We start from the raw sequence: 12114 nt of genomic DNA, 5'->3' as shown, positions 1-12114 counted from the left end.
CATAACAGAAGTCTGCCCAATTAGCCTCAAATAAATTTTATGGTATTGCTTGGAATGCAATAGATGTATCTCTCTGTGTAATAATTTTCACAACTGCCAGAACTTCTTATGATATTCTTGAGATCAAAAAAAGAAAAGAGTTCTATCTATCTATCTATCTATCTATCTATCATAGTACTGTCTGCTTGAATAATCGAGGTTGGAAAGCTATATTTTAAGAGTATTCATTGATTAAACAAAAATTTACTAGGTGCTTACTGTCAAACACTGACAGATGTTTGCAACATTGATTAATAGGAGATGTCCCGCCGAAAGAAGGTGACTAACAACATCCCACAGAGTTGACTCACAGCCCTATTTCTTTTCAACATTTTTATCATCAAAAGGATGAAGAGTCACAAAGCATTAATCTGAAAATTTGGAAATGCTGCAAAAGAGCTCACTGCAACAAGAGTCCTACAGACTGAAATGCTGTAAATATGTGCTATAGCTAATAAATTAAGTTTTAAAGTGATGATAAAAATATTTCCTTTTTCTTTTTCTTTTTATGCAGCTTCTAAGAATAATCGCAGTTTTCTGCCCTATTCTTCCTTCCCAGTCTCCCCGGTCTCCCTTGCAAAGGTAAACACCACTGACTCCTCTGACTTTTGAAACTTACACATTTCCATACTTCCATACTTTCTCGACAGTATTCACTGACTTATGGGAGGTGAGGACTTTGCTCTCTGACCCAGGCAGTTCAGCTCTAGAGCAGGTTTTGGATTTGGGGTACAGCAGTCCTCCATTCTGACATTATTCTGCCAACATGACCATTACTCACAGCTGGGCTTTATAACATGGTAATTAAGACTCTGTTTTCTTTTTGTTTTCCTTAAAGTTAAAAAGGAAATTGCATTTTTGTTTCCCTGGTTTGTTTTGTTTGTGTGTGTGTGTATGTCTGTGCCCATGGCTAATTCTTCCCATACTTTCCAATAGCCTGTCAGCAGAAATTTCTACACAATCACATCAGTCTCCAATATTTTTCTTGGAGATACACTTCTAGAATCTTCTTCCCTGCTGGAATGGTTGTTCTTACTTTTGAGGTACAGTTGGCTTCCTGGGTTGACAATTCATCATCATGTTCCTGGGTCAGACCTACTATTTTGTCTTTTTCCTTCTTGTCTCCATTATGTTGCTCATAAAGGGTTCATGGAAGATTTATTTTTTGAAACGGTGAGTATCCTGAAATCTCATTATTTTACCTTCATAAATGGTTGGTGGTCTAAATAAATCTCAAATTCTGGTTGGAAATACATATTTAAAAAGATGTTTGGTTGGAAATACTTTTCATTCCCTTCTTTGAATGGCATCCCTTTCTGGTGTTTGCAGTAGCCATGAAAACACAGTGCTCAGTTCTGCTACAAGGAGTGTTGCTCCCCTCTTTGTAGCCTCCACTTCACTGGCCCTGAGGTCCTGCTTGTCACAGGCTACTCTCCCTTACGAATAAACATGGTAGGGGTACTAATGCAGACCCATTCCTGCAGGACGGTGACCCCTTCAGTAGGCAATGTTGGCTCAAAGGCTCCTCGCTGGCCTGGCTGGATCCTTCTCAGACCTGCACAGCCATCTGAGACCCTTTGCAGCCAAACCTATTTCTTGCCCACTGTCTTTCACAGGTGTTAGACATGTGTCACGGTCTAAAGTCTCCACCTTCTGTGGCTCCATCCTCTTTAGCCTTCACAGTTGTTTCCTTCAGTAGATGTTGTGCACATTTAACTCTGTCTTGACATTTGCATCTCAGAAGACCTAAACAAACACCAGTGAGGTTTCACTTCTTGGAAGGCAAAGAAAATGCCATTCTGAGTGATATTTAGGGGGTAAATAACTTCCTGGCACAAGATGGTATCCTGATTGCCAAGTATTTCATCAGTGGAACCTGGGGAAATGTCCTGGTGGAGGGGAATGACATTCTAGGTGCAAGCATCCAGGGAATGGATCGGTTCCTGCTGTACTGTACTGAGACGCCATAGAGAGATCATAAGACGCCAAAGGCCTTTAACAAGCAGTCAAAGACTGAACATAGAGGCAGAGGGTCTCACGGGAAGTTCACAGAGAGGCCCTTATCTCCCTCAGTCGAAGTATAGGCACAACTTAGCCTCAGACCTCAGACCTGGTAGAGATGCAGAGCTCCAGGGATGTGGAAATGCTTGACCAGGGTAGGTGTGTTATACCAGGGAAAGCGCCCTGACTGGAAAAACCTAACATTTCCCAGTCATGTTTCTCTGAAACATGAAGTAGTGGCTGGGATCTTCAGATTGTTTGGAATGCTTGGAGACTACAGAGATAGCCTTCCCTGCCCTAGTTAGACACAGCACTTTGCTGTGCTGAAGAGGCCTTGCCCTTCAAAGGCAGCAATGCCTCCTTCAGCAGCTGACAGACCACTAATGAGGATTAAATCCTGGGGTTAAAACCTGGAAACAGCCGGGCCTGACAGAGGAGGAAAGCATTATATACCGAAGTAGCTTCAAGATTTAAAATGTATTGGCAAGAACCCAAAAAGTACCACTGGGATTGAATTTTGAGGGCCCTTAGCTCATGGACTGGGATATAAGACAGGACAAGATAGAATACATTGACTAGGGTGCACTTTCTCCAAAAACGAGTGTTAATGCTTTGGCAAGGACTTAAGGAGGCAGGGCAAACTTGTTGCTAGAATGCTCTGAGAAGCCTAGAAAAAGTGATGGCCAGCGTTGAGTGGGCAGAAATACTTGAGCTTCCCTGACAGCTGATGGAGGAATGAATACAAGAAGCTGAGAGAAGTAGGCCTATTGGAATGAATGTATTACGTAAGGCCAAATAATCCACAAGAGTTCTATGTCTCAAACAAGCAGCAGAGGGAGACACGCCATTCACCAAGGCCATCAGGAATATGCTAGTGAGGGGGCACCAGCATCACTAAGAAATTTAGTGGCATCCAGAACCGGAAATGTGCACTGAACACTTGTGGCAGCTCAAATTTTTTCTGTACATCAGATTTTAAGAGAGGTCTTGGCAAATTCTAGCTTCTTTCCCTCCTTTTCCAGCTTCTTTCCCTCCCTTTCCCCTGATGTTTCAGCCATCTAGAGTCCTGACGCTGGGGGTGAATGGCCATCTCATCTCTTCTGTCTCACGGCACGCTGCTCTCCCAGATCGACACAAGCCCTCCTAGGTGGGGTGCCGGCACTCCAGCCCGAGCCACGTGAGCCCTTGCCTATGTTTGTAACTGAAGTTGTTCCGGAACGCAGACAAGCCCATCATTTATGGCCACCCTCTCATGGCATGGACACAACTGAGTACTTGTGACCCACACTGCATGACCCACAAAACCTAAAACCTAGCCCTCTGCAGAAAAGTTTGCCAGCCCCGATCTCACCCCCAAAACTCTTAGCCATGTCTCCTTTCTTGGCACCCCCACTGCTCCTGGTACTTATTATATTAAGATACTTATACATTATTTGACAACTGTTTCTCCCCTACTAATCTGTAAGTGATAGAAGGGGAGGGTCTTACCTTATCCTTCTTTTGGTGCCCATGAAAGACCTAGCACCCTTAAGCCACCAATCACCAGCCTCCCCCACCAACCCCATCCTCCTCTATACCTGGGGCAAAGCCCAGCCTCAGGGAGAAGACTTTTGTCCTCTGTGTGTTCAGGGAGGCTTTGAAATGGAACCCTGACCAGGAAGGGTGAAAAGGGCCAGGGGATTGGCTCACAGCCCCGTGAGGCAAATAGGAGGAAGCTGAGTCTCTCCGGAAGCCTCAAGAGAGTGCTTTGAAAATATCCATGCTAAGGCTTCTGACTGGCTTCAGATCATTTCAGGGAGGATGTACCTGAGCCCTGAGCAAAAGACCCTAGCACCATTGCTCATCTCTCCCAAGCCCCTGCAGAAAGGCCAGAGAGTGAGTAAAGAGATGCCAATACCAGGGGAGAATCAGGGTCACTGATAGGAGAAAGGGCTGGAGGGAGAAGACCACGTGCTGAGGAATCCAGAGAGATGGGGGCGTCATGCAAGAAGGAGGAGAAGCAACCCCAAAAGGCTGGCAGGACCCTGGAGGCCAAGTACATTCCCTAAGCCCCCCCAACCCAACTTCCCCTGTGACTTTGGAGCCATCCCCTGGACCCTTACAAAACGAACCTCTAAATATAGCCAGGAGTCCCTACTCTCTTCAGGACTCCGAGCCTGGACAACTCAGCCCCTTATCCTCAGTCGTCCACACCCATCTCCAGCTTCTTGTTAATGATCCTGGGACAGAGACATGTCTGAAGGCTCTGCTCCTCGTTGACCATGACCCAGGCCTCACCCAGCCCCCTCCGTGGATCAACTTTTCCATGTCCCACTTCACTTTATCCTCCAGTGTCAGAAGATACAGAGACCTCTCCAGGGTCGCATTTGTAGTCTAGGAATTCAGCAACACGTCTGCCTACCACACAGCAGACTCCCAAGAAATGGGCCCTGGCTACCTGTCCAGCTCCCTCTAATTCTCTTTGGTGGAGACTTTAGTATGAAGAGAAAATACTAAGGAAGAACAGACTGGCCTTTTCAGATATTTGAAAGGTTGTCTCGTCAAAAAGCAGTAGTTTTACTCTTTGAGGTTTGGAAAGGCGAAGAGCCAACCACGGGGGAGTCCTGTCCTGAAACCCTGAAATGAGAGGTAGGCTTCCCGTTCACTATAAAAAAAAAAAAAAAAAAAAAAAATCGAGTGGGTTACTTGGGAGGAGCTGAGTTCCTCTTGCTGCAAATAGTCGAGCAAAAGCTAAAGGACCCCAGTAGGTTCACCGTAAGCGGTTTGTTCTGAGGAAAAAATTGATCTGGGATTATCCTCAGTCCCTAATAATCCATTAGAATGGATTATTTCAATCCATTCTAATTATCAAATAAAGGCACACTATAGACAAGGAAATAGTATTTACTTAACCATTGTATTTAAGCTTTATGGATGTCCCTGTTTTCAGTCTCTTTTGAGTATTTCATCAAACCACAAAGATAATGGTTCGTGGATGATGTTCTGAAGTCCATACTTAAAACAAGAAATAAGTCTACTTGGAGACTAGAGTTCACTAAATATTCATCTTTAATTTAGTCATATATCAAATTATAGGAGTCATAAACTTTGGTATCCTTCTTTTGAACACCAAGTTGGGTCCAACAAAAGGTACTGGGTAATGTGTTTTATGTAAAAGATGATTTCAAAAGTGATTTGAATTGGTCAAATGCTATTGAAATAACTGCAAAGATTTCACTCCACTGGATACCACCCGTTGCAAATGAAGAAGTTAAGTGGGACAACAATTTCTAAAGTATTTGCCAAATTCGTTTCTTCTCAATAGCTTAAGAGGACAATTTCCTATGTACTTTCACTCTTTTTACTATTAGGATTTACAATAAATTCATACCTCACCTTTGCAGAGTTCTTCATATTTTTCAAAACATGTTAACATTCATGATTTTGTTTTCCTTCTCACAATATATCTGGGAGGCAGGCTGTCTGACAGAGATCGCCAGTTGTCCTGAATGATCTGTTCCCACCCAATTTCAACATAATTAGAATTATTTGCTGAGCTTCCAGTTCCACAGCGGGACAAGAATTCCCAGATTCCTTACACCACCTGAACAAGTCCTGCCAATGGGACGCGAGTGGGAGGGACGGAGCAGCCTCCAGGTCAGGCACTTACAAGGTTACGTTCTTCCCCTTACCCCTTTCTCTGTCACTGGATGAAAGGTCTATTATTTGCCCTGGAAACGCACAAAGTTCATATAGCTATCTGAGGAGGAATGTTTTCTCTGTTTTTCCTCACTGCTTTAAACTCCTCCCCCCAGACACTGTGAGAAAGCAGAGTACAAGTATTCAGTTTAGAAGAAAGAGAAAAAGGGGACACGTGAGTGCCTCAGTCCGTTAAGCCTCCAACTCTTGACTGAGACTCAGGGTTGTGAACTCAAGCCCCACATTGGGCTCCATGTGGAGCCTACTTAATAGATAAAGGGCAGAAAAAGACATGCTGAAATAAATAGAGATTATTTTACATCTGCATTTATTCCTTCATTAGAAATTAAATCAATTATATTCCTCTGTGCCAAGGACTGAGAGAAGCACTAAACATATAAAAATAGATACGATACTAGAGTCTGTGACTTCAAGGAGTCACAAATGAGTGAGCGATCCATACTGCTTGTTATCACATAATGGAAATATTTAGGTTGAGCCTTTCAAGGCTAAGTAACAGTTTACCCCAAGATAGAGAGGCAAAGAGATGTAGTGATCCTTCAGATTAACTTTGTACCCAGAATACATAAAGTAGAATATATAAAAAGTAGATTATCTGTTTAAGTATTTTATAAGCTAAACAGATATCTTACTTCTAAGTATATTTATCTGTTTAAGTATGGATTACAAATATAATTTAGCAGTTTCCTGAGAAGATGTGAATCCTGGAGGACAGTAATTATGTATTTTTACTCACCCACTCTTTATTTCTTGTCTTCCCAATAGGCACGTATTCTATTCTCCTCCTACACCTAAACTTTCCTTCATGCCTTAAAAAGATGACATTCATTGAAAGAAAGGCACATTTTGTACAAATTAATTTTAATAAAATTCTGGCTTAGAACAATTATGTTGTTTGAAAAATTAATATAACTCAGAAGCATTCTATACACCAAAGGCATGACTAACTATGTAGTCAGAATCACAGTTCTGCATTCATTCATTTTGTACTTAAGAAGTACACATTGACATTATTTGAATGCTGAGTAGTTTCTATTTTACCACTTTTCTACTGACATTGTTAAATATTGCTATGATTTTGAAATTATTAGTTCTTTTCCTATTCTTATAATGTTTCTTGGACTTAACTGTAACCTTTAAAAAACACTATGTTCAATCAGATATTCAAAGAGGAGTGAGTCAAGCCCTTTGGAAGATTTTCTGATGAAACACACTCGGGAATTCAGTACTATTCTACAAAATAACTAACTTTCAACCCAGTGGACTCCTCCTTCTATGTACCAAATATATTTTAATGAGAGGAAAATTGGTAAAGCGCTTCCCAAAAGCATGTGGTATATATAACTGGAGCATGTATCTGGCAGATAAATTGCCTTCACTCTTACTTGGAAAATGAAAAAAATCAGGCTGTTAAATGGCCAGGAGCCACATACTGAGTACGTACTGACCACCTACCTAGGACAAGATGGCACTTTAGGATAGATGAAGTGAACATGGTTTCCTCACTTAAGGAATCACCCAGCTAGTGGAAGAGTAGAAGAAGGCTAATGGTTATATGAAGGAGGCATCAGAAATGAAGCACAGTGGGATTCCAGAGAAGAAAGAGTGTGGAGCCAAATGGAACAGATGAGATGGTTCTTGAAGAAAAGGTGGGATTTTAATAAACAAGAGACTTTGTCTTGTTTGCACATGATGGTGTCCTTGAGAATGTCCATCATGGCACCCTGCAGGGTGCAAGGGCAGAAGCAAGGACACCAGCAAGGAAGTTATTCCAATTACCCAGGCAGAATCTGACAGGAGTGTGGATCTGTGGGCTGGAGGAAAAGGGAGAAGTGGTTGGACTCTGGATATATTTGGAAAGTAGGTAGGGCTGTAGGATTTGTTGATGGATTGAAGGTAAGATGTGAGACAAAGGGAAGAGTTAAGATGTGGGGCTCAACCAACTGAAAGAACAGAGTTGCCATAGTAGAGTTGGGAAGAGGAGAGTTTGCTTCTGGATGTGTTCAATGTGGCATGCCCATTGGGCATCTAAGAGGAGAAGGTGGTTGTCCATCCAAGCCTGGAGCTCAGAGCACAAGTTCTGGTTGGAGAATCAAAACTTGGAGTCATTAGGATCTAGAGTATTCAAAGAATTCACCTGGAGTCACTCTAGAGATGAGGACCTCCAGTGGAGCCCTAGGCCCTCCAATATCTAGAGGTGCAGTATGGAGGACACAGGAATCACCAGTGAGCTGAGAGGGGGAAGCAAGAGAGCCATGCTGAGGAAGTGTGTCAAGAAAAGAGAATAGTGTCTAGACATGTGCTGCAGACAGATCAGCTAAGCCAGGAGCCTTGATTTTAATGCATAGCCTGCTCAATACCAACCTTGTCTGTATTGGACACCATCAGTGTCCAAAGTATTCTCTCCTCATCCCACCTCAAATGAAAGATGGTGTCTTTTTCCACAGGTTCCCAGTACAAACATTTGCTAGACCCCTGTTTGGGAGGCCACATGTATCTTCAACTGAGTCCTGGTCCTCTCAGAAACCCATGGGCAGAACAAAAACTCAGAGGCACTGCTGGGGTTGGAGTCCCAACTATAGGCCTCAGTGTATTTGGGGGGACTTCAAGAACCATTTTCAAAGCTGTGAAGGCATAGCAGTCTCTCTTCAAGACACAAAGGAAACCTGTGTCCTCTTTCTGGGTTTTGCTCAGATGAGCAAAACTACCTGGGCTCCTAGAGCTCTGTGGGGAAACCCTTCTTTTAGTTCTGTTTCTCCTTCTGTCTCTGTCCCTCTTTATCTCTTTTACACACACACACACACACACACACACACACACACACACGGACTGCTTTTCAAGGTTTACCTCAGAACCAGGACCCAGAAAGAACAGGGAGACCTCCATTGTGAGCAGAGCCCCTCCCACCATTATTCATTCCGCAGTTTGTTTGTCCTGCCTCCTGCTGTCCAGGCCATCAGACACGGATTATTGAATGGGGGGAATGTAACAAGGGGAGGAAGTTTGGTTCAAATTCTCAGTCTCCTTAGGGGGTCTCCTTAGCCCACCTGTAAATTAGTGGCACAGAATAGGACAGAGAAGAGGTACTGGCTAGCTTCATCCTTCACCAGCATCAGATCTCCAAATGCAAAAATAAATACACATAAATATACATATTTATATTTATGTAAATATGTATTTATATAACTATTTATATATAAAGGGGCTTAGTGGCCTTGGCAGCAATATCTAAGCCCTGGCTGAAATGTTCTTTTACCAAAGTCAGCAGCATATGTTTTATCTTTTAAATAAGATAAAAACTTCCCTACCTCCCTCTCCCTAACACATCCACAAAGAAAGAGCATTGAAAACAGAACAAAAATATCTCATATGAAAAACTTAAGATACTGTCCTTGATGATGATGAGTTCCCTCTTCATAACATACAAGAATGATTGAATTCCAAACCAAAGAAATTTGACAGCGAAATTAATATTTTACAGCAACTAGCATTTTGTTTGCAGCATCGGCAAAACCAAGGGGCCACCTGTTACTAATTCCTTATGAATGCAAAGTCCACTGTGCTTCTGGGAAGGATGGTTAGTGTTTGTCAAGTTTTTTGTGTGAAGATACAAAAATTTAACCGAAAATCTCATCAGAGGGCCAAAAGTCAAACAAGAGAGAAACAAGAGAACAAGAGTCAAAAGCATGTTGACTATTTCATATATCAGAGTACCAGAAAGCTCCTACAGTCCCAATTCCTGATCTTATAATGCAATGCTCATGTAAGTTAATATAATAAAAATTGATGACTTTTGTATACACACACAGTTTATTACACACTCTAAAAACAGAACTTGTGTGATTTAAATCTTAAAGAGTGATTCTGCAGGAATGTTCTATTAGGTCCTCCAGCTGGCCCACAAATCTCTTATTTGCTTCTGGTATGCTCTAAAATTTGCTTATGATTTTTTCAGAAGAGGGGCCAGTTCTTCCCATAACTTTTCTTTCACCAACCATGAACATGTGATATTTAGGGTCTTTTGAGCCCTTAAAAAAATGACAGACTGAAAAAGATTCCTACCATGGCTCTAAGGTATCTTAATGAAAAAATATATACCCATATGAAATCAGCGTTTTCTGGTCCAAACAAAGCCAGCATTCTTCTGCGATCTGTGGTAGCAAACAGGAGCTGACATACAGCCTAATTTAGCCATTTTCACAACACTAGGGGCGGCTCAAGCACTGAGTCACCTCAATAACCCAATGCTGTTCTGTCTGATTATCTATGGCTTCCATTAAAAGTGTGTAGAAGTGGTTTTCATCTTGAATTTGCTCAAAATATGTGGCCTAATTCTCAATTTTAACTAGGTCTTCAGTAGGCTCACAACCAGAAGTTCGACATTTCAACACTTTTATTAAAATGTTTGCACATAAAAAAAGCTTTCTCTCATGATATGAAACTCTGTACGAAATGTACCAACAACTGACATCATTATAAAGGAAACTTCAAATCCATGAGACCTAATCTTGAGCACTAAATGAAGGAGAAACAGGAGGAATTACGATTTGAGAGGCACCTTTATTGCGGCATATCAATAATCCAGCTATCAAAAGGTATTAAGCCTTTGCACAAGGGTATCAGAATCAATTGTGTCAGGGTAATAATCTCGTCCCCACAGAATCCCTGAAACCGGAGAAAGGATCATGGAAATACAGGTGTAGGACACAATCTACAGCATTCTGTAGCTGACTCTATTTTTATGGCTGCCTCTGTTTAAGATTGTATAAGGGGTCTTCACACCCCTGATGGTTAGTATGGTTGATGGATGCCCTTGTACCTGCTGCAGAAAGAACTTCCAAAGGGTTGAAGGTTGGCTTGCCAGGAGATGTGATTTTGACAACTTCCCATTTGCTGCAGTGTGTACATGGGCCACACACACGGGACAGGTCTTATTGGATTAACACTGAACTCATGACATCTCCACAGACTGCCGCAGAGAGTAATGCTATCTGCAAGGCTCACTAACAAGCCTGTTTCTTTCATCCACCCTCCTCACTCTCAGGGTAGGTGCTATGAGGAAAGCGTTCCCTCCATACCTCTAGGGATTCCTCTGCCCCCTAGAGAAAGGAACTCCCCTTTCTCACTCCCCATTCCCAACTGCTTGGCTTCCCAGGGAAGCCCCAGCTCCTCAGCTCACTCCCCGTATGCGAATCCTAGGAGACCTCCTGAATGACTTCAAAGGGCTCGTCGTCTAGGCTGGAAGCTCAGGACCCCCACTCGCCCCTGGCGTCTCCAGAGGCCGTCTCCCCGCGTGGCCCTCTGGCTGGCCCCTCGAACTCACCAGGAGGAGGTTGTGCGCCACCAAGTACCCAAGCCGCGGGCTGCCCCGGACGCCAGGGGCCAGGCGCCCGGTGGCATAGCCATGCCAAGCCACCACGTAGGGGTTGTCGATGGTGATCCAGTACTTGACCTGGCCCCCGAAGTGTCGGAAGCAGAGCTCGGCGTAATCCCTGAAGTGGTCGGCCAGGGCGCGGTTGGCCCAGCCGCCGTAAGCGTCCTGCAGGCGCTGGGGCAGGTCCCAGTGGTACAGGGTGACCACAGGCTGCACGCCCAGCTCCCGCAGCCGCTCTAGCAGGCGCCTATAGTAGCGGAGCCCCTCGCGGTTGGGGGCGCCCGCGCTGCCATTGGGGAGCACACGCGCCCACGAGATCGAGAATCGGTAGTGGGTGACCCCGAGCTCACGCAGCCCCTCGGTGTCGCGGAAGACGTTATTGTAGCCGTCGCTGGCCACGTCCCCGGTAGCGGGCGGGGACGGAGGCCGGGCGCCCGACGGCAAGCCGGCTACCGGAGGGTCTCCCGGGAGCTCCGGGGGGTTGTGGGTGAACGTGTCCCAGATGGATGCGCCCTTGCCGTGCTGCTGCCAGCCGCCCTCTGTCTGGTAGGCGGCGCTGCCCACGGCCCAGCGGAAGCCGTCGGGGAAAGTGTCGTGGAGGAGGCCGGCAGCCTCGGGGGCGGGAGGCTGAGCGAAGCGGGCCCAGGTCTGCGCCCCGTCGCCCGGGTCGGCGTACAGGCGGCGGCCTCCCAGGGCCAGCAGCAGCAGCAGCTGCAGCAGTGGTGGCGGCTGCGGCCGCAGGCGGCGCGGTGGGGCGCGGGCGGACATGCTGCGAGGGAGCAGGGCGCTGGGGCGCCGCGCCGCACCCCCTTTATGCCGGCGCCGCGCCGCCCGCCCCCGCCGGCGCGCCCACCCCCGCTTCCCCGCGGGCCCCGCTGGCAATAATTACCTGCGAGGCGGCGCCTCCCCCAGCCCTGGAGTGGGGGTGGGCGGGGGCGCAAAGGGCGAACAAGTGCCGGGGAAGGGGCGCGGCAAGCCCGCAAGGTGCAGCGGGCGCCACT

The 12114-nt window shown here is 45.3% G+C and overlaps 1 protein-coding gene across 1 annotated transcript in view; it reads right to left on the bottom strand.

Moving 5' to 3' along the window:
* KL (klotho) overlaps nt 1–11881 on the bottom strand; it is a 41104-nt gene extending 29223 nt beyond the window's left edge. Inside the window, exon 1 of the mRNA XM_044249573.1 lies at nt 11063–11881. Within this exon, the coding sequence (XP_044105508.1) occupies nt 11063–11881 (819 nt within the window). The remainder of the gene's footprint in view (nt 1–11062) is intronic.
* Between the last annotated feature and the right edge of the window lie 233 nt (nt 11882–12114).

This window comes from Neovison vison, chromosome 5 (genome assembly GCF_020171115.1).
Source record: "Neovison vison isolate M4711 chromosome 5, ASM_NN_V1, whole genome shotgun sequence".
Taxonomy (NCBI): Eukaryota; Metazoa; Chordata; class Mammalia; order Carnivora; family Mustelidae; genus Neogale; species Neogale vison.
Note: the sequence above shows the minus strand (reverse complement) of the source record. Positions and strands in the feature narration are given on the sequence as shown.